Source organism: Suricata suricatta, chromosome 2, assembly GCF_006229205.1.
Source record: "Suricata suricatta isolate VVHF042 chromosome 2, meerkat_22Aug2017_6uvM2_HiC, whole genome shotgun sequence".
NCBI classification, from domain to species: domain Eukaryota; kingdom Metazoa; phylum Chordata; class Mammalia; order Carnivora; family Herpestidae; genus Suricata; species Suricata suricatta.
The window spans coordinates 150814393-150836657 of NC_043701.1; the positions used below are offsets into that span (position 1 = coordinate 150814393).

A 22265-nucleotide genomic window follows, 5' to 3' on the forward strand; every position below is an offset into this window, starting at 1 on the left:
ACTGTTAGAGTATACTCCCCCTGTATTTTTTAGAATAGACACACAGATTATTGTAGATGTAGAATTATGTAAAACTTAAATTTGATTTATACTAGCTCTTCAATGCTTTAATAAACTGAGTGTTAGAACAAGGCCCTCATGAAAATCATGTATGCAGTGCTACACTCTAAGCCAGTGAAGACCCCAGAGAGCTCTTTATTGCACACTGCAAGTAGGATGGACTCTCCATGTGTTTTTACGTGGATTACCATGTGTCTTTCCCCTTTTGGGAAGTCTGCTTCTTATCACCCTTACGAGTCTACTTTGTAACTTGATTTCTGAGGTTCGGTTGTGATCTTTTCTCTGCTTCTCTTCTTGCCTTTTTTGTTTTCCCTTTTATGCTTATGATCTTTGGTACAAATAGGATTTGTACCACTTTGAATCAGTTAATATACTATAAGAGGCATTGTCCTAAAAGAGGTGATGTGGGGGAAAGAAAAGTAATATGTCGTCTATTTAATAGGGAAGATAGATTATATTTCTTGATGTTAGCATTTTGCGCGTGCTTATACTGAAGTCTTTTACTTGATCTTGTTCTGTGTTGTTTTTGATGTTACCAAACATAGATGCTCTGAATGATTTGGGAGTTGAGGAAAGTGTTGGTATATTGCTGTATTTTGGAAATGGGGTTCAAATAAAAGATGCTATCCCTGCTACTGTTTTTTATTTAGCTTATGTAATTTTGTTATTTATGGTGTGTGAAAAATTCATATGTTCAGTCATGTTGCCGTGTATGTGTGTATTAAATCCTCGTGTTGTACACCTTAAACTTACATATCTTATACCTTAGTAATACCTCAATAAAGGTGGGGGGAAGTCATACCTTCAGTCAGCATTTCTCAGCTTCAGCGTGATTGACATTTGGGCTTATATACCTTTGTTTTGGAAATCTCTCCTGTGCGATAGAGGTGTTGAGTAGCATTCTTGGCCACGACCACTAGTTGCCAGTAAAACCCCCTCCCCATGGCGATGACAACCAAAGATACCTCCAGACAATGTCAGTGTCCTCTGGGGTCAAAGTCACTCTTGGTTAAGAACCATCATCTTCCTTCCTTTGCGTCTAGAGAAAGAAAATATTGTTAAGGAATTAACCAGTGCTGAATTTCATTATTTTTAGGACTTGGTGAAATATGAAAATAAGAAGAATGCTACACCCAGAACTAATTTGAAGTCTCCTGTTTCTGAGCATAGAAATTCTTCTGACAAAAGGGAACAAAAGGTTTGTCTTTTAATTGATCCAGAATTGACCATTTTCTTAACTTACAGTTATAAAGTAGAAAAAAAATAAAAATGTCAGACTTGATTAGTCATTACCCAGAAATCCAGTTTTATCCAGTTATAACTCATTTATCTTCCATTTTCTATTCATCTAATTCAGCTTAGAATGTAACCTTTAGCATTTGGCCAGTAGCAGGCCCTTCTCAGTGCTTCTGAGTCAGCGTTCTGCCTGTCAAACCCATTTGCTCTTCTTGGGTTTTTCATCCCCTCATTATATATTTAATCCTGAGCTTCCTGCCTGCAACTGTGACCTGGTCTGGCCTCTTTAATTCTGCTGTGGTTACAACTATTTCCTTCTTACATTTTTTCATCAATGGTAACAAAAAATGTTTGTTTTCTTAGGTTTCCACACGTCCATCATCTAAAAAAACATACTCTTTACGGAGTCAGGCATCCACAGTTAGCACAAACGTGGCCACTAAGAAAAAAGAAGGAACGCTGCAGAAATTTGGAGACTTCTTACAACATTCTCCAACAATTCTTCAATCAAAAGGTTTGCAGAAAACTAAAAGACCTTTTATGTTAGGTATAAGGTGCTTTCTAGTATCTAGTTAGTGTGTAAACTTAACAACAGTGATCATCTTATTTTGAATAGACATCTTCCTATGTTAAGTAACTGGGAGGGTGCATGAAGGGTGGATGACATGCTTGGGTGTCCACTGTAGAGGAGGAGAGAGGATGGTATGTAAGGACAGCTGACCCTCGAACCACATGGGTTTGAGTTGCACGGGTCCACTTACATGTGGGTGTTTTTTGGTAAGTACGTTACTGTAAATGTATGATTTTCTTAATATTTTGTCTCTAGCTAATTGTTGGAGTACAGTATATAACACATATAAAATCTGTGTTAATCAGTAAGGCTTCAGATCAAGTGTAAGGCTATTAGAAGTTAAGTTTTTGGGAAGCCAGAAGTTGTACGTGGATTTTTAACATTATGAGGGTGTCGTTATCCCAAAGTTCTGTGCTGTCAAGGTTCAACATTTTTTCATCCAGAACAGGCTGCTTAATGTAGTTATAGGGATCCAAGAAAGTTCTGTGGTAGTACTGGAGGGAAGAGAGCTCTTTTGATTCAGAGGCTAAAGGAAAATTGTAATTTTTCTGAGGAGGTGGGGATTAACTAGGATATCGAAATGCTGGCAGGATTACACCCTCTAGATACAATCACTCTATTATGGTATATTCTTAATAGTATTTTTTTCTATCCATGGTCAAACATTACCCATTCATATATATCAAAAATAGGTATTTCTGTAAATCTATAAATTGAGTTTAGTTGTGTAATACTTTCTTCTTTATAACATAGCCATATTATCTGTGTATAAATATATACTAAGATACATACTTTTTCTAAATATACTCACACACGTAAACACAAACATATATTTATGTGTCCTCACACTTGCACGCACACATACTTCCCAGAGGGAACAGTTCTAACACAGGTAGAGTGCCAGGGAAGTGTAGAGAACGTGCAGGCGATTTCAGGTAGTGAAATGCATCCGGCTTGTAGAGTGAGGAGGGGATACTGGAGGGCAAGGGGCAGACAGAGGACTGGATCTTGTGGGATAAATTTGAGACTTCCCCTGAGGAGAACGAAGGAAAGGGACTGACTAAAAGCAGGGGATAGTTGCGTCAAAGAGGCTGTGGAAAAATACTGTAGAAACTTACTACCGAGGTTCCCAGACTTTCTTGGTTCACACTGCCTTTAATGTCTCAGTAATTTTTTTCATTGTTAGCCGACACCTAAAGAAACAGCTAATATTTTATCCATTAGTGCTAAGGCCAAACAACCACTGAAAATTCAGCTTCTGAAAATCCAGTTGGTAAAGTTAACATCATCATCAAAAGGAATGTAATGCGTTCCCTCTTGAAACTATACTACCATGAGCTGTTGCGTGTCACTGCTTTCTTTGAAAACTTGCAGTATTTCAAGGTGCCCCTGTGAGTTTACTGTAGTGTGGCTAGCATCATGCACAGTTTGGGAACTTTAGACTTATGAAACCCCATTTGTATATATATATTTTTATGAGATATGTACTTTTTAAAAAGGTATCTAGAGGGACAAACAGCAACTGCTAAATGTCTAAATGTAGAGAGGGAGGGCTTGTTATTTTTCTTCCTTTTTAAAATTAATTTATTTTTTAATTTACATCAGTTAGTTAGCATGTAGTGCAACAAGGATTTCATCCCCCTCCCACAATGCCTCCAGCAGCCCTCGGCTTCTTCTCTATAATTAAGAGTCTCTTACGTTTTGTCTGCCCATTTTGTATCTTTAAGTAAGGACTTGCTATTTTAGAGTCCTAGGTATTTTTGTTTAAATTATATTGATTAGGACTTATAGTAAAAGAAAATAAGTTTTCAAGGAGAAAGGAGCACCCATATGGTAATTGACTCCCTTACTTGGTGGATTCAGCTCTCTAACAGCTTCCCTACCTGTACAGCAGGTTTGGTTGGTTTTGTTTGTTCATTTTTGAGTTCATTTATTTAATCTCTACACCCAACATGAGGCTGGAACTCATGACCCTGACATCAAGAGTCGCATATTCTTCCGACTGAATCAGCCAGGTACCCCTAGTGTGGAATTTTGAAAACTTACTTCTAGGAGCAGAAGATACCCCTGGATAGGGTTATAAGTATACTGTGTGTTTGCTGAGCACTGAGAAATCTAGGGGAAAAAAAGAGATTAATTTTTAGAATGCTGCTCTTGCTAACTACTGTCAGTTCACTCCTCGGTCTCCCTTCTTTTTCCTCTTGTCTGTCTCCTGTCCTCCTAGTGCATGGCCACCAGAGTGATCCTTTCAAAGTGCAAATTGAATTATTTAAACTACAATTTTTGTGTTCTTATCTTTTCCACTACAATATAAGCTTAACGAGGGCCACATGTTTCTGTGGTTCACATCCACACCCTTAGAATACTAGCTGGCACATGGTAGCGGGGGGTTTGGGGCTCCAGACCAAAATCCTACATGTGGTTTTTTTTTTTTTCTCTTTTAGGCTGACCCATAGGCAGTTAGAAAATCTTTACCTTTTAGGCCTCATGGCTTTGACATGGGAAAGCTGCCCTCCCCGCACCAAAGGAGTGCAGTTTCTGAAGGGAGTTACACTCAAGGACTCTGGACCTGGCCAGCACTATCCTAATACAAAACACATCTGCAGTCCTGTCTGAGGTGCTGTCATTCAGAGCCTCCTTACTGGGGGGCCTTCAGCAGAGAGATCCCTCAAGCACCTCTTCCTAGAACCTTCTTATGACAGGAAAGGATTAGAGGGAACCTGGAAGACACTTTTCTCCACTTGGACTTTACTTTTCCACTCTTACCCCTTCCTTCTGGCCTCCTGCCCTCAGGTCCGTAAAACAGCAAAGAGAGGAGCTTGTTTTCAGTGCTCCCTTGGCAGTGAGAGGAGCCCCCACTTCTGAGCTGACCCGCCCCACCTAGACCACACCTGCGGAAGATGGAAGGTGGTGGGAGTTGGTACTTTCTCAGGTTTTGCCTCTTGTTTATTTTATTGCAGTAAGTGGTTAAAGGCCTCAGTGTTGCTTTCATTTGGGCTCATTACATGAACTGGCTACTGACACCTGGCAGCTCAGTCTCTCAAGCGCAGCCTAACCCTTGGCAAGTAGACTTTCAATTTAGCATATTTTCTTCAATCTTTTTTTCATTAAAAAAATACATATAGTTGATATCTCATGTATATAGGATTTTCTATCCATCAGGTTTCCCAAATAGAAATATGTTTTCTATTAAAATCAGTATGGACCTGGTTGAAAAACAAATGTCGGGATGCCTGGGTGTGGTTCAGTTGGCTACGTGTCTGACTCTTGATTTGACTCGGTCATGATCTTACAGTTCATGGGTTCAAGTCCTGTGTCGGGCTCTGTGCGGACAGTGTGGAGCTTGCTTGGGATTCTCTCTTCCTCTCTCTGTGCCCTCACCCCTGCTTTTTCTCTCTCTCAAAATAAAGAAGAAAAGAAAAGAAAAAAATAGGGGCACCTGGGTGGCTCAGTTGGTTGAGCATCTGACTTCAGCTCAGGTCATGACCTCAGAGATTGTGAGGCCAAGCCCCACATCGGGTTCACTGCTGTCCGTGCAGAGCCCTCTTCAGATTCTCTGTCCCTCCTCCATTTGTGCTCTGTCAAAAATAAATAAAACATTAAGAAAAACAAATGTACAAAGAAATTGAAAAAAAATTTTTCCACTTCTCAGAAACAATCGACCATTAACAGTTTGATTTCTTTTACTGTGTGTGTATGTGTATGTGTGTTAACTATAAGCAGGGGGCTCACAATTATAAACAACTTCACTTAATATTGATTCTGGAAATCTCTACATGTGAGCACTGCTGCATGGTCTGGTGTATATGGACTTTTTTTTATATAACAGCGTAAGATATAACCATTAAAGATATTTATTGGTTGTACTGCAATTTACCAAACCTTTCACCACGTTGAACATTAGTCAAATGATGTTTTATTTGTTTTTGTTTTTGCTATTCATTGTTCTGCGTGTGTTTATGAGGCATTTAATTTTTTCTTTGGGACTTCTCTAGTCCTGTCCTTTCACCATTTCTAAGTTGCAGTGCTTTTCTCTTTACTTTATTAAGGATTTCAAACCTTTCCAGTTAGAAAGTTACTTCAGGATTTAAACATTTTTTTTTCCATAGCAAAGAAGATAATTGAAACGATGAGCTCTTCAAAGCTCTCAAATGTAGAAGTAAGTAAAGAAAATGTGTCTCGACCAAAACGGGCCAAGCGGAAATTATACACAAATGAAATTTCATCTCCTATCGATATATCTGGCCAAGTGGTAAGCTACTCCTTTGGTTTTCTTGAAAGGAAAACTGTTCATGCTCTTTTTAATTCTGAGGTATTCATATAATTTGGATTTTATAATGGTTTGAATTTTTATTCTTTAGATCAAATCTCGAAATAGGCTTTAAGTGTTAAACTTTTGCCATGCAATGTGCTAAATTTATAATTAAACTAAGTGCTGCATTAATGTATACAAGTGTCATGCATTTATATTTGTAAACTCCTCAGAGGAATTTTAATTCCATTAGCAGAATTGTCACTGTCGAGTAATTTATTTGCTTGTAACATCTATTTCTCTTGTTAACTGTCTCACAGGAGTTGTACCAATCTGGCCTAGGTGGGCCTGGGAAAAATACAGAATTGACATTCAGTCATTTCCTCCCACCTTTTCTCTAAGCCTTCCAGGTTCTTTTCAGAAAAGACTGTAGTTTGTCATCCTGACTCGATGACTCATTCTCTTCACTCAGAACAGTCTGTGCTCTTACAGGGAGAATCCTAATTTCCCATCATGCTTGCATTTGCCCAGTAGATGAAAGTGACAGTAGAGAAATAATTAAAGGAGAAGGCTTCAACAGGAAGTGGCTCAGAGAAGTCAGGGGAGAGACCTTTCATAACAGTAGTGATCAGACTTGAAGGCAGGTGGTGAAGAATTAAGGTCAATTAGGACACGCTGTTGGAAATGCTATTTTCTTGGTCGCTTTTCACCATCTTTCTGATTAGTACACAATTTTTCCTCTCGCTAAAGTTCTTTCTTTTTTTTATAATACACTTTCTACTTTTCTGAGTTATATACCATAGTCCCTTGGTTTTGCTTTCCGTGATTTCAGTAACCCGTGGTCATACGTGGTCTGAAAGCAGATGATCCTTCTTCTGATGTATTATCAGAAGGTCAGTGGTAGCCTGGCACTACATCACACGCCCACACCACTCACCTCACTCATCTCCTCCCGGAGGGATCTTAGCATTTCTAGTCCTCACGAGGAGGAGGAAGAGGACAGCATGGTAACATTTAGCGAGAAAGAGACAGCATTCACACAGCTTACTACAGTGTATTGTTGTCATCGTTTTGTTATTAGTGATTGTCACTATAACAATGTGCCAAACTTTTAAGTTATACTGTATCATAGGTATGTATATGTACAGGAAGCAGCAGTATACGCAGGGTTTGGTCCCTCCACTGCGGATCTTGGAACATATGCCCCAGAGGTAAAGGGAGATTATTGTACTTGTTGCTGTGAAAGATCACTTCTTACAAATTATTCGAGGCACTTCTCTCTAAATATTTCAATAATCACTTCAAGATATATATGTCCTGAATCCAATATGAAGATGATTTTAATTCTATGCTAGGAAGTGTTGAAAAATCTTTACAAAATCTGTTACCTCTAGACGATGCTTTTTTATAGAAGGTTAGCATACCTGCAGTACAACAGGGCAAAAAATATTAAAATGTACCTGTTATTGCAGTTATTAAGCACATGAATATCTTATTAAATTATAAATAATTTATAAAACATGGTGCTATTGCTAATTTCAGATTTTGATGGACCATAAAGTAAAGGAGAGTGATCATCAGATTCTCAAACGACGGCTTCGAACTAAAACAGCCAAATAAGTCACTTGTGGAGGATGTTTTAATATAAATTTTATGTTCATAATCATTGTAACTTGTATGCTGACTTTTCAAAGAGAATTGTATATATTATGATGCACTTAATCCCTTTGTGTAGACCATGGCATTTTATACATGGTATAATTTTAATTCAATAAAGACAATGTCAACAGCCCAGTTTATCTACTTCTCTAAGATTTTTTTAATAAAAGCTTTTTTTTCTTTTGAGTATAGTTGACATACAATGTTACATTGGTTTCAGGTGTACAACTTAGTGATTTGACAAGTTTATACATTGTGCTATATAATTGTTTATCAAACTGTGCATTTTCCTTTTATCTCAGGCATAAGGATCAGTGAGGATCCTGGGAAAGATGCTGTTATTTACATATATCATAGGTCAGATATTTGGTTGACTTCTATTTAACAGTGTCTTATGTATGGTTTTTATTCATTTGTTAGGAAACACAACTGATTTTACATGTCTGTTTGGATAGCTGAAGCCCAAGAGTAGTTGTGTGCAGGTCTCCTTGTTGCCAGAATTTGTAGGCACATAAAGACTTGAGATCCTTTCTAAATTAATTATAATGTCTTGTTAGGAATCAAATAGGGTTTGCTTTCCTATTTTTCCAGGACAAAGAAGATCAGAAGCAGAAAGAAAGCAGGATCTAGGGGCCAAAAAGTACTGATAACTAGAAAATATAAAATTTTAGATCTGGAGGGACCTTAGAAATGCATTTTCTTAATTTTATAGATGAGAAAAGTAAACTTTATAAGTCTCGGTTTTCTTAAGATCATATAGCTAAGGTATACTGAGCTTTGGTTTAAAAAAAAAATACCGATAAGAAACAAAAAACAAAGCCGAGGCCTCAAGAATTGTTGCCAACTGGGGTTTTTACATCTAAGAGCATACATTTATATGTCTAAAACCTTAAAAGTTTCACTGGATTTCATCACTGTTCAGTTTATTACAATGGTGACCCTGAGTTGGGGGGAAGTCATTAGTGTCTTGTTTAAGAGCAATACCATGTTTAGAAAAAATTTCCATCAAAATAGTTAACAGCCTTTTAAACCAATACTATGTTTTTGTTATGTTACCTGGTTTCATTATGCTAAAAATACATACTGTTGATTCTCATTCACAGATTGTGTTTGGAAATTTGCTATTGGCTAAAATTTTCTCGTAATTCCAAAGTCGGCACTTCAGGCTCTTTTGTAGTCTTTCTCAGGCACGTGCAGAGAGCATGTTCCCAGCTAAGGTTGAACAAGTGTCCACGTCCCTCAATATAGACTGAAATCAAGCCTCAACATTTGCAAGAGAGACAGAGTTTACCAAATTAGAAGGGCTTGAGATACACCTTGTACTTCCCAAAGATTCACACTAACCAAGCACAGAACCAAGCCTATATAAGGTTGAAAGTAGTCAGTAATCAAAATGCCTCCTGGGACAGAAATCCACACCCTTCAGAAGATACAATACAGATTCTCTATCATAAATGTTTTATAATGTGTGATACAAGAGTCAAAAACAAGGTTTTGGGGCGCCTGGGTGGCTCAGTCGGTTGAGCAGCCGGCTTGGGCTCAGGTCAGATCTGACGTTCGTGGGTTTGAGCCCATCAGGCTCTGTGCTGACAGCTAGCTCAGAGCCTGGAGCCTGCTTCTGGTTCTGTGTCTCCTTCTCTCTCTGCCCCTCCCCCTCTCATGCTCTGTCTCTCTCTCTATCAAAAATAAACAAACATTAAAAAAATTAAAAACAAAAAAAAAGGTTTGACATGGTCCATATGTTGAATTTTGCAAAAACTTTAAAACAACTTGTAAGTGAATGTTCAGGGATTTAAAGGAAATGTCATCTTAATGACTGTAGACATAAGGAATCTCAGCAGAGAAGAGGAAAGTATAAAGAAAAATAAAATGGAGTTGTTACAAGTAAGATAATGGAAATGAAAAATCTACTGGAGAGATATAGCAGCAGAGATGTCAAAAGAATGATCAATTTAAATTGCCCAAGCTGGAAAAGAGATTGAAGAAAGAACAGAGCCTCGGGGTCCTATAGAATAATCGCAAATGGATTGACACACATGCAACTGGAGGTTAAAAAAATGAAAGTAGGGCAGAAAAAGTATATGTGAAGAAAAATGGCCATTGTGTACGTTTTATGAAGAAATACTTCAAATATCTGTAACCCCCAATTAACATAATTCCACAAAAGATCACACCTAGGATGATCATAGTCAAACTATGAAAACTAACAGTTAAGAGAAAATTTTGAAAGAAAAATCACAATCTCGAAAATGGTGGGAAAAACACACGACATATGAGGCACTGACTGGGAGAAATATAAGAATTCTTTATGAAATTGTAATGAAAACATAACCAACCCAATAAAAATCTGGTGAAAGACTTGAAGAGAGCCTTCACTGAAGAACATACAAACAGTGGCTGACATACCCATGAGAAGATAGTCCGGTCATTGGTTGTCATGGGAAGACAAAGCCAAAAGCAGAGGCAAAACAGTGATTTCTTCAAGGCCGGGTCAGGAAATGGGGTCGGAGGACATGAGGAATCAGTGGGAATTAGTAGGAGTGACCAGTGTGATTTGATCTTCATTTGAATGTCTTCTGGAAAGTATAAAAAGCTGTAAATAATACGCATTCTCCGTGGTACATGTATCCTATACGTGTAGATATGCCTTTGGTGTTATTTTCAAGATTATCAACTGTGTTTGGCAAATGCACATTAAGTAAATCGGTAATCAGTTGGGGGAAAAACAAGCTGAGAAGGCAGATTTTGGAGAAGTTTTAAAAACTTAAAAAAAAATTTTTTTAACAGTTATTGATTTTTTTTGAGAGGGAGACAGCGCGAGCTGGGGAGGGACAGAGAGACAGGGAGACACAGAATCTGAAGCAGGCTCCAGGCTCTGAGCTGTCAGCACAGAGCCCAACGTGGGGTTCATACTCACGAACTGGGAGATCATGACCTGAGCTGAAGTTGGACGCTTAATTGACCGACAGCCACCCAGGCACGCCTTAAAAATTATTTTCAAGAAACTTTTCATTTGTAAATAACTTCGAGATTACAGAAAACTTGCATAGATAAGAATATTACATGGAATACTTTTAGAATCTTTACCAGATCCTTTTGTTTTTAAGCTCTACTGAGATAAAATCGACAAAAGAATAAGATATTGGAAGTGTACAAAGTGATGATATATATATACATTGTGAAAGGGTCCCCCCTTGACGAGGTAACACATCCCTCACCTCATGTACTTATTCCTCCGCCCCCATCTTTTTTGGTGAGCAAGTTCTAGTAGGAAATTTCAGTTCTACAATACAGTGCTGTTCGGCGAGTCAGTTTTAATGAGAGAAGATGAAGGGGAAAGCAGGGCTTGAGTGGGCACCGAAGATGCTCTAGGGCTCTGTTCCTAGATGAGTGTGAACACTCATGGAAGAAGGAAGACCCATCTTCATAAGTTTTTGAGAGAATCAAGTGAGAAAGTATGTAAAAAGTTTGTAAACACATTAAGTAATTAAAATAAGGTTGAGACTGCTTGCCAGCTTTCCTAGGGACAGGTCTGATTGGGTATCTATCTGCTCAGCACATTCTGTCTCATCATACGGAGAGCCACACAGGAAGGAATTTAAATTTAGATTTCTTATATTTTTAGTATCAACTTGCTAAGTCTGCCTCTGGAAGGTGGAAAAAGGTCCCTGGAAATATAGAATTTACCTGCATATATTGCTTTTTCCTTTATGGCAATTTTACAGGAAGGATGAATGGCTAGTATCCATCACCCATTTAGGGCTTCTAACTCAGTGGTTCTTAGCGGTAATTGCACATCAGTATCACCTATCTACCTTAAAGCACACACATATGCAGGCGCGCGCGCGCGCACACACACACACACACACACACACACACACACACACACACACACACACACATATATATATATATATATATATATATATATGTATGTATAAATACTGAAGTGCAGGTTCTTTCCCAGACCTGACTGAACTGGTCTGTGGAGGAGCCTGGTATCCAGATTGTTTATGAGCACCACTGCTGATCCTGAAGTGCAGCAGGCTTGGGAACCACGGCTCACGTTGCAATGATGAGTTTATCCACCAGATGGAGATAAAGCACTTCTCTGTGCAAAAGGCTCCACACAAAACCCATTCTCTGACTTTACATCTGTACCGACTCCAATTTATGTAATGTACAGAGCAGGGCAAACATGTGGGAAGATAGGTAAAATTCTCCATCGTACCATCGCTTGCCAACCAAAGATATTGTTGCCACCACTGGGGAAAATTCCAGGAACCAATTTAAAAAATACCATGTGGTTAAAAATAAAACTTATTCACCCAATTACCTGAGCTAGCATCTGGAAATAATTTTTAATCCTTTTCCTAGATCACTTTGATAAAGCAGACCATATAGAAAAGGAGGGTAATATTTTTCATATAGAGTGGAAATTTTTGTCATAAGGTCACTCTAAGAATGATGCAAATAGATCAAAGTCAGCACATATTAAAATATTGCTCACAAGATTTTAGGAAATATGCAGATATAATAATGTGACTTAGATTTATTCTTAAGTATGAAATACTTGATTGTCAGTTCCCAATTTTTATTTCTCTCACCCCTTGCCGGGCTCTGTCGTGGAAGCTATAAAAGCTACAAACTTCATCTCTGTCCTCTTACAGCTGGAGATGATCGGTGAGATCTAGTTGAAAATCACTGGGGAGGACTTCTCTTCCTGACTAAAGTTTTTTTTCTCCCTTGCCTCTACCCCCTTCCCCCTGTCTTCTTAGGGACACAAAACTTGGATGTGGAGCAGCCAGCAATCATTCTAGGAGATGACAAGCAGGGACAAGTCAGTGGGACTCGGGCTGGCAGAGGGGACAGGCAGGAGGAGCCTGGGTCTCAACGGTCCCTCTGGGCACTGCTCTGCTAACAAGACCTGCCCGTCCCTGAACTTACGTGAGGGGAAAGGAGGCTTCCTGTGATTTGTAGATAAATTTATTCCTGACTGAGCCATCACTGAAAAGTTATGTGCCATATAGACACAAATACTATTTATCATGTTGACCTTAGATGTTAACCTTTCTAGTTATTTTCTTTTTAATCTTTCTAGGTAAAGAAACCCTGTTGGCATTTGACAAAACTAGGAATTTAGAAGTTCAACTTTCTTTTTTGGTTAAGTTTTTGTTTTGTTTTGTTTTTGAGAGTGGTGAGCACACGTGTGAGCAGGGGAGGGGCAGAGAGCAAGCTCTGCATTGTTGGCACAGAGCCCGACACAGGGCTCCATCTCACAAAGTGTGAGACCATGACCTGAGTCAAAATCATGACCTGAGCCAAAATCAAGAATCTGACACTTAACCAACTGAACCACCCAGGTGTCCTGTTTTCTAGTTATTTCTAAAAAGCATATATTAAATGCCTAACTGTAACTATCACACTATCTACAAAGCATTTCTGCTATAACCACATTTTCTGAGCCAAAATGCATAGTTTGACATACCGCCTGGCTATAGGGTGAGTATTTTCAGCACAACAGTGCTTGAAAATCCAGGATGCTCTGTTACCCCGCCTGGAGGAGCCTGTGGTTTCTCCAGGGTACACAGCTGGTCAAAGCACACAGACCCGCTGTGGCCGAGCACACAAACAACAGAATACAACCGAGAAGCCAGTAATAATAGACAACAGGTGTTCACATCAACACAGGCCTTATTTGATAAGATGAGAGAAAGATACCTAATTGGAAAAAGAACTGGTAGATCCTAAGAACTTCAACATCTTGATTAAGCAGAGTGGCAGTCTGTGACTTGATGGTTAGGATATTCAGGATAATGGCTATCCTGCGGTTCCTAGGAGGATTTAAGGGAAGCGAATTTCACTGAATCCAGGGGTTGTTTAAAGAACCTGGGAGAACTGACGTGGCAAAATGAGGAGAAAGATATTATAGGCAGATGATGTTGCCTTGGGGAGGTCATAAAGGCACAAGTGAGCCCTGCCTGGGACACCACCTAGAAATGTGTGCCTGAGCCTGTCATTGCCAGCTCTGTGAGCAGCCCAGGGGGTAGTGAAGGCAAAGGTAATTGACCACGAAGTAGGAGGAAGCAAATCCCTTGAAATGTTGAATTTCATTAGGTCTGCTCCTGACGCTGTCTCCTCATGTTCATGCTTTTATCACTTGCTGGAAACTCTCACATCTTTATTTCCAAACCTATTCTTCCCTCAAGATTCCGCCTTGTTGCCTGCTGCCTCTGATTATCCACACCTGGGTGTTTTGCACAGTCATTGCAGACTGACCGTGTCCAGAAAGCAATCTGTTAGATTGCCATCTATTTTCATGTACAGTCCCTTTCTCAATCTGTAATCTTTGGCATTTAGTTATTCAGCTTTGTAATTGACAAAGTTGCAAGGTATTTAAGGTATACAACTTAATAATATGGTATATGTACGCACTGTGAAAGGATTCCTCCCATTAGTTAACACGTCTATCACCTCACATGTTTACCTTTTTTGTCTGTGTGAGAACATTGAATTTCTACTCTCTTAGCAACCTTCAAATATACGCTGCGGTGTTATTAACTACAGTCACCGTGTTGTGCATTAGATCCTCAGATCTTGTTTATCTTACAAAAGGTCCGTACCCTTTTTCCAATTTCTCCGTCTCCCTATTTTACTTGTCCTCCCCACGGCCCCTGTTTTTCGTTTTGTTTTTGTTTTACATTCCACATATCTGGGATACCACGCAGTATTCGGTATTTGTCTTTCTTGTGGACAACTATTCACTGTGTGCTGGCTCCGTGCCACCCCCAGGGCTGGTGACACCAGGGCCTGCCGACCACACGTGGTTCTGCACCCTGCGTTTTCCGTCCAGAGGGGCAGGCTGCCACTGAACAAGCGCACAATAATGACATATTTCAATCTGCGATGACAAAGGACTGCACACACGATGAGGTCTCAGAATACCGGAGGGGCCTTCATGTCTCATGTGGCAGAATTTTCACCCACCTGATCATCCAAGCTAGAAAATGGGCCGTCACTCTTTTCTTTTCCCTCCTACCATTTATACACCGTGAGCCACATCTCACCTATTTGACCTTGCAAATATTTTTCAAGCCCGCTCCTCTTTCCCTTCATTACCCTGCGTGAGACTGCCTCCGTCCTCTGTACGGACCATACACTGCTAATGTCAGACTTTGTACACTTGTCCCCCTGCCCTGCGCTCCACCCCCCTTCCCAGGCTGTCTCCCGACAGCGTTATCCAAAACCATGCTGTGTTTCCGGCTAAAGCTTTCCCGGTAGTTTGCTATTCTAGGTTATAAAGTCAGCTTACAGTTTTAATTTCATCACTTTTTTCTCTGTCTTAAATTTTACATTCAAACAACATGAAACTATTCAACTAGTGTTTCTTGAACACACTGTTATGGCATTTCACGCCTTTGAGCCTCTGATCCTGCTGCTGCATTTATGTGGTCCTACCTCACCTTCTCGTCTTTGTCTGACTTCCAATTTGCTGGCCTCCCATGGCCTTCCTATGCCCATAGTGGTTTATGCTTATTTGCCCTCATTATAGCACTCAATACTACATTATATGTCACATTTGTCTGCCTTTCTGGAATGTGGGCACCTCAAGGATGGGGGCCTCCTTTACTCATCTCCATGCCCAGCAGTGTGCTTGGCAAGTGCAGTTTGTAATGGAGCTCAGCACGGAATGGAACCAAAAGTGGAGAAATAGTTACATGGGAAGAAATGTGATTTGATGGCTAAGACCAGGAAGCAATTGGCGGTTTATGGTTTGATTGTCCAACTGGCCTCAAAAGTCACCAGCATAGGGTTATGACTCCCGGACACAGACACATACTTTCATCAATCCCCGATGGGCACAGGCACTTGATCTACTAAACTGTGAACACATGTGGGCATGATCTTTAAGGTAACACTGACCAACTACACCTTCCACTTAGGAAAACAGAGCCCTTATTTTACCCTGATGAATGGTTGGGATTGTTGTGGTAACGGCTGTTTGGTGCTGACTCCATCCATAAGCGCATGCGAAGGAGTGTGATTTATGGGCTGGGTTTTTCTCAAACAGAGTTAAATAATAGTCTCCTGAGAGCACCTCGCTGAGAGCCCAGATGCTACACAGCAGCTCCTAGGGCGCGGCATCCGTGGGCCCTGGTGTTTGGACAGCTGGACAAGTGCAGCTGTATTTGAGACACAGTAAAAACATGTTATTGTTTATCTGATATTCAGATTTAAAGGACATCAGGTGTTTTATCCGGCAACTCTACACAAAGGTGACTTGAAAAAACATACCCCAAATTAGGGGCTGTTTGATGTGTAAGGAAGCATTCTGGAAAATGTCTGAAGAACCGGTTTCTAGCCACAGCTCTTACATCCCTCAGCTGCTGTCTCCCTAGGAAATGAGAGGGTTTCAGAGTCCATGGTTTTCAGATTTTTTAGTTTCAAAGACTGAACAAATGAAATTTTATTAGAAAACCGCTATATAAACAGATAGGAGCAGAATTGCTGTTGAAGCAGAGTATGGGTCACTCCCCACCCCACGGTGCTGACTGAGCGCAGCTTGAAAACTATGGGACTTGATGATTTCTAAAATTCCTTCCACCCACGACGGTCTCAGATTCCAAGTGAATCATTTTACAGGGAGTGAGGATCCCGTTAGTGGTTGATCATACCATTCTTCCCTAGTTACGGTGGCAAATATCTGTTTTTCCTTCTCTCTCTACAGAGATATTATTAGCAATGAAGGTGGCAGTTAGGAAGGACCAAATAGATTAACTCCTTTCATTTATTTTTTCAACAGACATGGTTACGCACTTACTGCTGAGAAGGTGATGTATTCAACAGACACTTTGGAGGGAGACTAAGGGGAAACGTCGGAAGGACCTCCTAATTGAGCAGGAGAGCTAAACCTTGCATACAAGTAATCACATTTGCACTTATTGGGATTCACAATGTGATAGGCTTGTTAAAAAATACTTCAGTGAGCATTGATCCAGCTCACAATTCTCCTTTCCCACCTGCTCTCATCACAACCTATTTCCTTTCAAATGTTTTTCTAAAACATAAGATGACTCCTCTACTTATTATCCCTGAATTTGTCTAGCTGATTTAGGATTTTACCATTTATAGAAACGCTGCCTTTGCTCAGTGTAGAATGATAAAGTCATAATGTGTTCTTCCCAAAAAAGTGCTTCTGAGACACAGCCCCCTCCCACAGTGGGATGCGTCCCCAGGTCTGTGGTGGAAGAGGTCATTTTGGACATTATTCTCATTTTCGCCCATACACATGCAGAGACTCTTATCAAATCTCACCATTTCTTGTCCTGCAGGATTCCCTGCCATTTCTCCTCCCTTCTTTCCCTGCCGTGCCTGATTGCTCACCTAAGCTCTGCTCATCCCACATCTATCTCACCACCCTTTTCTGTTTCCAAGTCTCTTTTTCCCTTTTCTTTAATATTTGCAAGGCTTAGCAAAAGTTCTTTTTAGCCATGTTAGGGCTCACAGCAAGGGCTTTGAACCCACTGCTCTGTCCTTGTCTCTCTGTGATTAAAAATTCAGTGGAATGGTGGCCCCAGTGTTGAAGATGGTGGAGAAATAGGGAGTTTGGTACTTCCCGCCCACATCTCTCAAATAAAGAAGGGCTGAAGCCAAAGGACACTGAACCACAAGAGTCTGGGAGGAAAAGAGACAGAGTCCAATAAGAAGACAGCATCATAGGAGCGTGATTGCGAACTGGGGAAGACAGAAATCGGCGAGGCCATGGAGGCTCCTCGGAGGGGAGGGAGCCCCCTCTGCGGAAAGGCGAGGGGAAGAGAAAGAGCAGCTGAAACTGCTCATCGAACTGTCCCTGGAGAAGAGAAAAACCTCAGCCAGGGACAGAGAAGGATCTCATCATCCCACCTCTAACTGAAGGGCGTTCGGAGAGAGATCCTCTCTCACTGCGGAGCATCCTCTGGGCTGGGTGCCCAGATCCAGTCGGCACCAAGAGGAACTGCTCCCCTTCTTCCACTACTCAATCCCTGGCTAGGAAGCGCCCCGGCTAGGAGCACCCCAGCCTGCAGGATTACATCTCGGGGGGTATCATTAAAGTGTGGGGACTAAGATCTGGAAACAAGGCTGGGCTTGGAACATACATAGAACACGGCCCACCTTGCTACACCCGTGGCACAGGGAGATCGGACCCAAAAGAGGGATTTGCAACACTTGGTTCTAGAAGGGACTGAGGGCATTTTTCTCCCCACAACCACCACGGTGGCACCTCAGGGAGCAGCCCTTGGGACCCACAGTGGAGGGAAGGCCTGCCTACACCAAACCACGCCCATCCGCCCATCCCCACTGGAGAGCGGCCTTTTCTTTCTTTCTTTCTTCTAATTTTTTTTTTTTTTTACAGGAGCCTCGGCAAGACCAACATTGATGCATTGCTGTGATTAACTCTAAATCAATTCCTGTTATTCAGATATATTTTCCCTTATCTCATTCTTATTCTCCTCTCCACTGGACTGGGCATTCTGGATATGTTTCCTTAAACAGTCGCATTTAATCCATTCTCTTGATGCATATTCTATACCTCCCTCGTTACCTTCCTTTCTCTCTCTCTGGAATAATTAGACTATAAAGTTTCTCTGGGTAACATTATTTTCATTTTTTTCTTTCCGCCTCCTACCATATTCTCCTTTTTCTCCCTCTGAATTAAGCCTTTTAGTCTCTCTGCCTGGTCAATGTTCAGTTTCTCTTTCTCCCCACCCCTGTCATTTATCTCTTTGTATATGCTCTTCCATCAGCACTGCCTCCACTCTGCTCTTGTAGCTGGGATTTTTGGCTTTATGCTTTTAGACTACGCTCTGTCTTCTGTTGTTTTTGTTTTCCTTTTCGGTTTGATTGTTTGTTTGATTTGTCCGTGTGTTTGTGTGCTTTTGTTCCCTGTTTGTCTGTCTGTTTTCCCTTCCAGGGTTACCTCAAGAAACAAGCCAAAGTACACATGGTGGAGAGTTCCAAATATCACTATGAGAAGGGAAATAAAATAACCAAAGGCACAACAAGAGAGACCAAGGGACACCATTAAAAGAACACTTCCTGAATGGACAGGCCCTGGACAGTCAATGAGCCTCGTTAACATAGCAATACTAACAGGTGCACAGTGCATAACAAGCTTTGAAAACTGACAAGAGACAGAATGCTAGCCAAAATGATGAAATGGAAGAACTCTAAAGAAATTCCAGGAAGAAATGACAGATAAAGAATTGGTCAAAACAGATATAGGCAACATACTGACCAAGAATTTAGAATAATAGTCCTAAAATTAATCGCTCGGCTTGAAAAAGGCATGGAAGACACTAGAGAAGCCATTGCTACAAAGATTATGGACCTTAAAAATAGTTGTGATGTCTTAAAAAATGCTTTAAATGAGATGCATAATAAAATGGAGGCAGCCAATGCACAGATTGAAGAAGCAGAGAGGAGAATTGGTGAATTAGAAGACACTGTTATAGAAAATGAGGAAGCCAAGAAAGAGAAGAGATAAATTGATCCAGGAGCACGAAAGGAGAATTCGAGAACTAGGTGATGCAGTTAAATAGAACACTATCCAAATCATAGGAATTGCAGAAAAAGAAAAGAGAGAAAAAGGGGCTGAAGGGGTACTTGAACAAATTATACCGAGAACTTCCCCAATCTGGGGAAGGAAACAGACATTGAAATGCAAGAGGCACAAGGAACTCCCCTCAGACGTAACTTGAACTTTGGCATGACCTATCATAGTGAGACTGGCAAAATGTAAGGATAGAGAGAGAATTCTCCAGGCAGCTCATTCTACAAAGCCAGCATCACTTTGATTCACACACCAGACAGAGACCCAACAAAAAAAATGCAGGCCAATATCCTTGATGAATACAGATTCAAAAATCCTCAACAAGATACTAGCAAACTGATTTCAAAAGCACATAAAAAGAATTATCCACCATGATCAAGAGGGATTCATTCCTGGGTTACTGGGCTGGTTCAATATTCGCAAATCCATCAATGTGATACATTACATTAAAAGAAAAGATAAAAACCATATGATCCTGTAGATAGATGCAGAAAAAGCATTTGACAAAATATAGCACTCTTTCTTAATGAAGACTGGAGAAAGTCGGGATAGAAGGAACTTGCTTAGAGAGGAGGCAAGATGGTGGAGAAGTAGGGAGCTCTATAGTCTTCACCTGCCCGCATCTATTAAACTGAGAAAGACCGAAGGGACTATACTCTGATATGAAAGAGTAGTGGAGAACATGGAGACCCCAGAAAGAGGACAATCCCAAGGATGCCTGAGTGAGTGCGAATTGGGGAAATTCAAAAAAAGGGCCAGCCCCAGAGGTGCCGAGGGAAGGGAGCCCCAGACCAACGCAGGGAGAACACGCTGTGTGCTGGAGAGACGAGGGCGGGGCGGGGGGGGGGGGGGAGACTGAAAACGCTCACAGATCAGTCCCTCGAGAAAAGATAAAGAACTCACTCTGAGACGGAGATACTGTCACCCCATATATAACCATTGGCACGGGGAGAGAAATCTGTCTCATCTAGATGGCAAATCTTTCCTTGAGCTTGGCGGCAGCAGCGCCCATTCTAGGAGGCGCCAGAAGAGGCAGCCTTCCCCTTCCCCCCATAGTGAGCATATCTCATCTCTGGGCTCAGTGGCACCAGGAGAGACAGCCCTCTCCCACTCCCCTGTGCGTCCCGGGCTGGGAGGACAGCAGTGTGAGTGGGACCTCTCATCTCAGGCGGTAGCATTAAAGTGCATGGACTAGAATTTGGAAGTGAAGCAGAGATTGGAAAGTGCAGCTTGGCTCATCCGTGGCATAGGGAGATGGGACTCAAAAGAGCAGCTTGCAACATTTGGTTTGAGCAGAATTTGGGGTACTGCCATTCTCCCCACAACCACCAAGGCGGGGTCTCGGAGAGCATCCCCTGAGACTTACCTACACCAAACCATGCCCATCCTCGCAAGAGAGGGCCCCCCCCTTTTTTTTTCTTTCCCCCTTTTTTTTTTTCCTTACGCCATCCGGATATATTTTCCCTTACCTAATTTTTATCTTTCCCCTTTGCTGGTTATATGCTTTTAGACTGTCCAGTCCTTTGGTGTTTCTGTCCCCCTTCCCCCCTTTTCCCCCTTCTCTTTCCTTTCCTCTCCTTTTCTACCTTTCCACTTTTGGTTTCCTTGTTTGTTTGATTTGTCTGTGTGTTTGCATGTGTTTTGTTCCCTGTGTGTTTGTCTGTTTTCCTTTTCAGGGCTACCTCAAGAAACAAGCCAAAGTACACATGTTGGAGAGTCCCAAATATCACTGAGTAGGGAAATAAAATAATCAGAGGCACAACAAGAGAAACCGAAAGACACCATTAAACACACACACACACACACACACACACACACACATCCTAAAACCACAGGTCCTGGACAGTCAATGAGCCTCCTATAATGGACCAATACTAACAGGCGCACAGTGCAAAATGAGCTGTTAATACTGACAAGAGACAGAAAGCTAGCCAAAATGACAAAAACGAAAGATTTCCCTCTAAAGAAATTCCAGGAAGAAGTCGCAGCCACAGAATAGCTCAAAAGGGATTTAAGCAACATAACTGAAAAAGAATTTAGAACAATTGTCATAAAATTAATCGCTGGACTTGAAAAAAGCATCATCAAAGAAGTCACCGATACACAGACTAGGGACCTACAAAATAGCTATGACGAGTTTAAAAAGGCTGTAAGTGAGGTGCATAATAAAGTGGAGGCAGCCACTGCATGGATTGAAGAGGCAGAGAGGAGAATTGGTGAATTAGAAGACACAGTTATAGCAAAAGTGGAAGCCAAGAAAAAGAGAGATAAATTGATCCAGGAGCACGAAAGGAGAATTCGAGATCTGAGCGATATAATCAAATGGAACAATATCTGTATCATAGGAATTCCTGAAAAAGAAGAAAGAGAAAAAGGTCCTCAAGGGGTGCTTGATCAAATTATAGATGAGAACTTTCTGAATTTGAGGAAAGAAATAGACATTGAAATCCATGAGGCACAAAGAACCCCCATAAGACGTAATGTAAATTGACCTTCTGCACAACATATCATAGTGAAACTGGCAAAATATAAGGATAAAGAGAGAATTCTGAAAGCAGCTAGGGATAAAAAGGCCCTAACATACAAAGGGAAACCTTTCAGAGTAGTTGCAGACCTATCTAACAAAACTTGGCAGGCCAGAAAGGGATGGCAGGAAATCTTCAATGTGATGAACAGAAAAAATATGCAGCCAAGACTCCTTTATCCACCAAGTCTGTCATTCAAAATGGGAGAGATAAAGGTGTTCCCAAATAAGCAAAAATTGAGAGAATTCATCACCACCAAATCAGCCCTATAAGAAATCCTAACTGGACTCCATGAGGGAAATGTTGCAGAGACACCACTACAAACTTGAACTCTACAGAGAACACAATGAATCCAAATCCATGTTTTCCAGT

The 22265-nt window shown here is 40.9% G+C and overlaps 1 protein-coding gene across 10 annotated transcripts in view; it reads left to right on the top strand.

The window, feature by feature from the left end:
* Positions 1-7916, top strand: part of KIF20B (kinesin family member 20B) — a 104681-nt gene extending 96765 nt beyond the window's left edge. For all 10 annotated transcript variants that reach the window (XM_029932206.1, XM_029932199.1, XM_029932205.1 and 7 more), the window contains 4 exons: positions 1157-1258; positions 1660-1810; positions 5977-6119; positions 7662-7916. In XM_029932206.1, the coding sequence (XP_029788066.1) occupies positions 1157-1258; positions 1660-1810; positions 5977-6119; positions 7662-7739 (474 nt within the window). In that variant the 3' untranslated portion in view covers positions 7740-7916. The remainder of the gene's footprint in view (positions 1-1156; positions 1259-1659; positions 1811-5976; positions 6120-7661) is intronic.
* The last annotated feature ends 14349 nt before the right edge of the window (positions 7917-22265 follow it).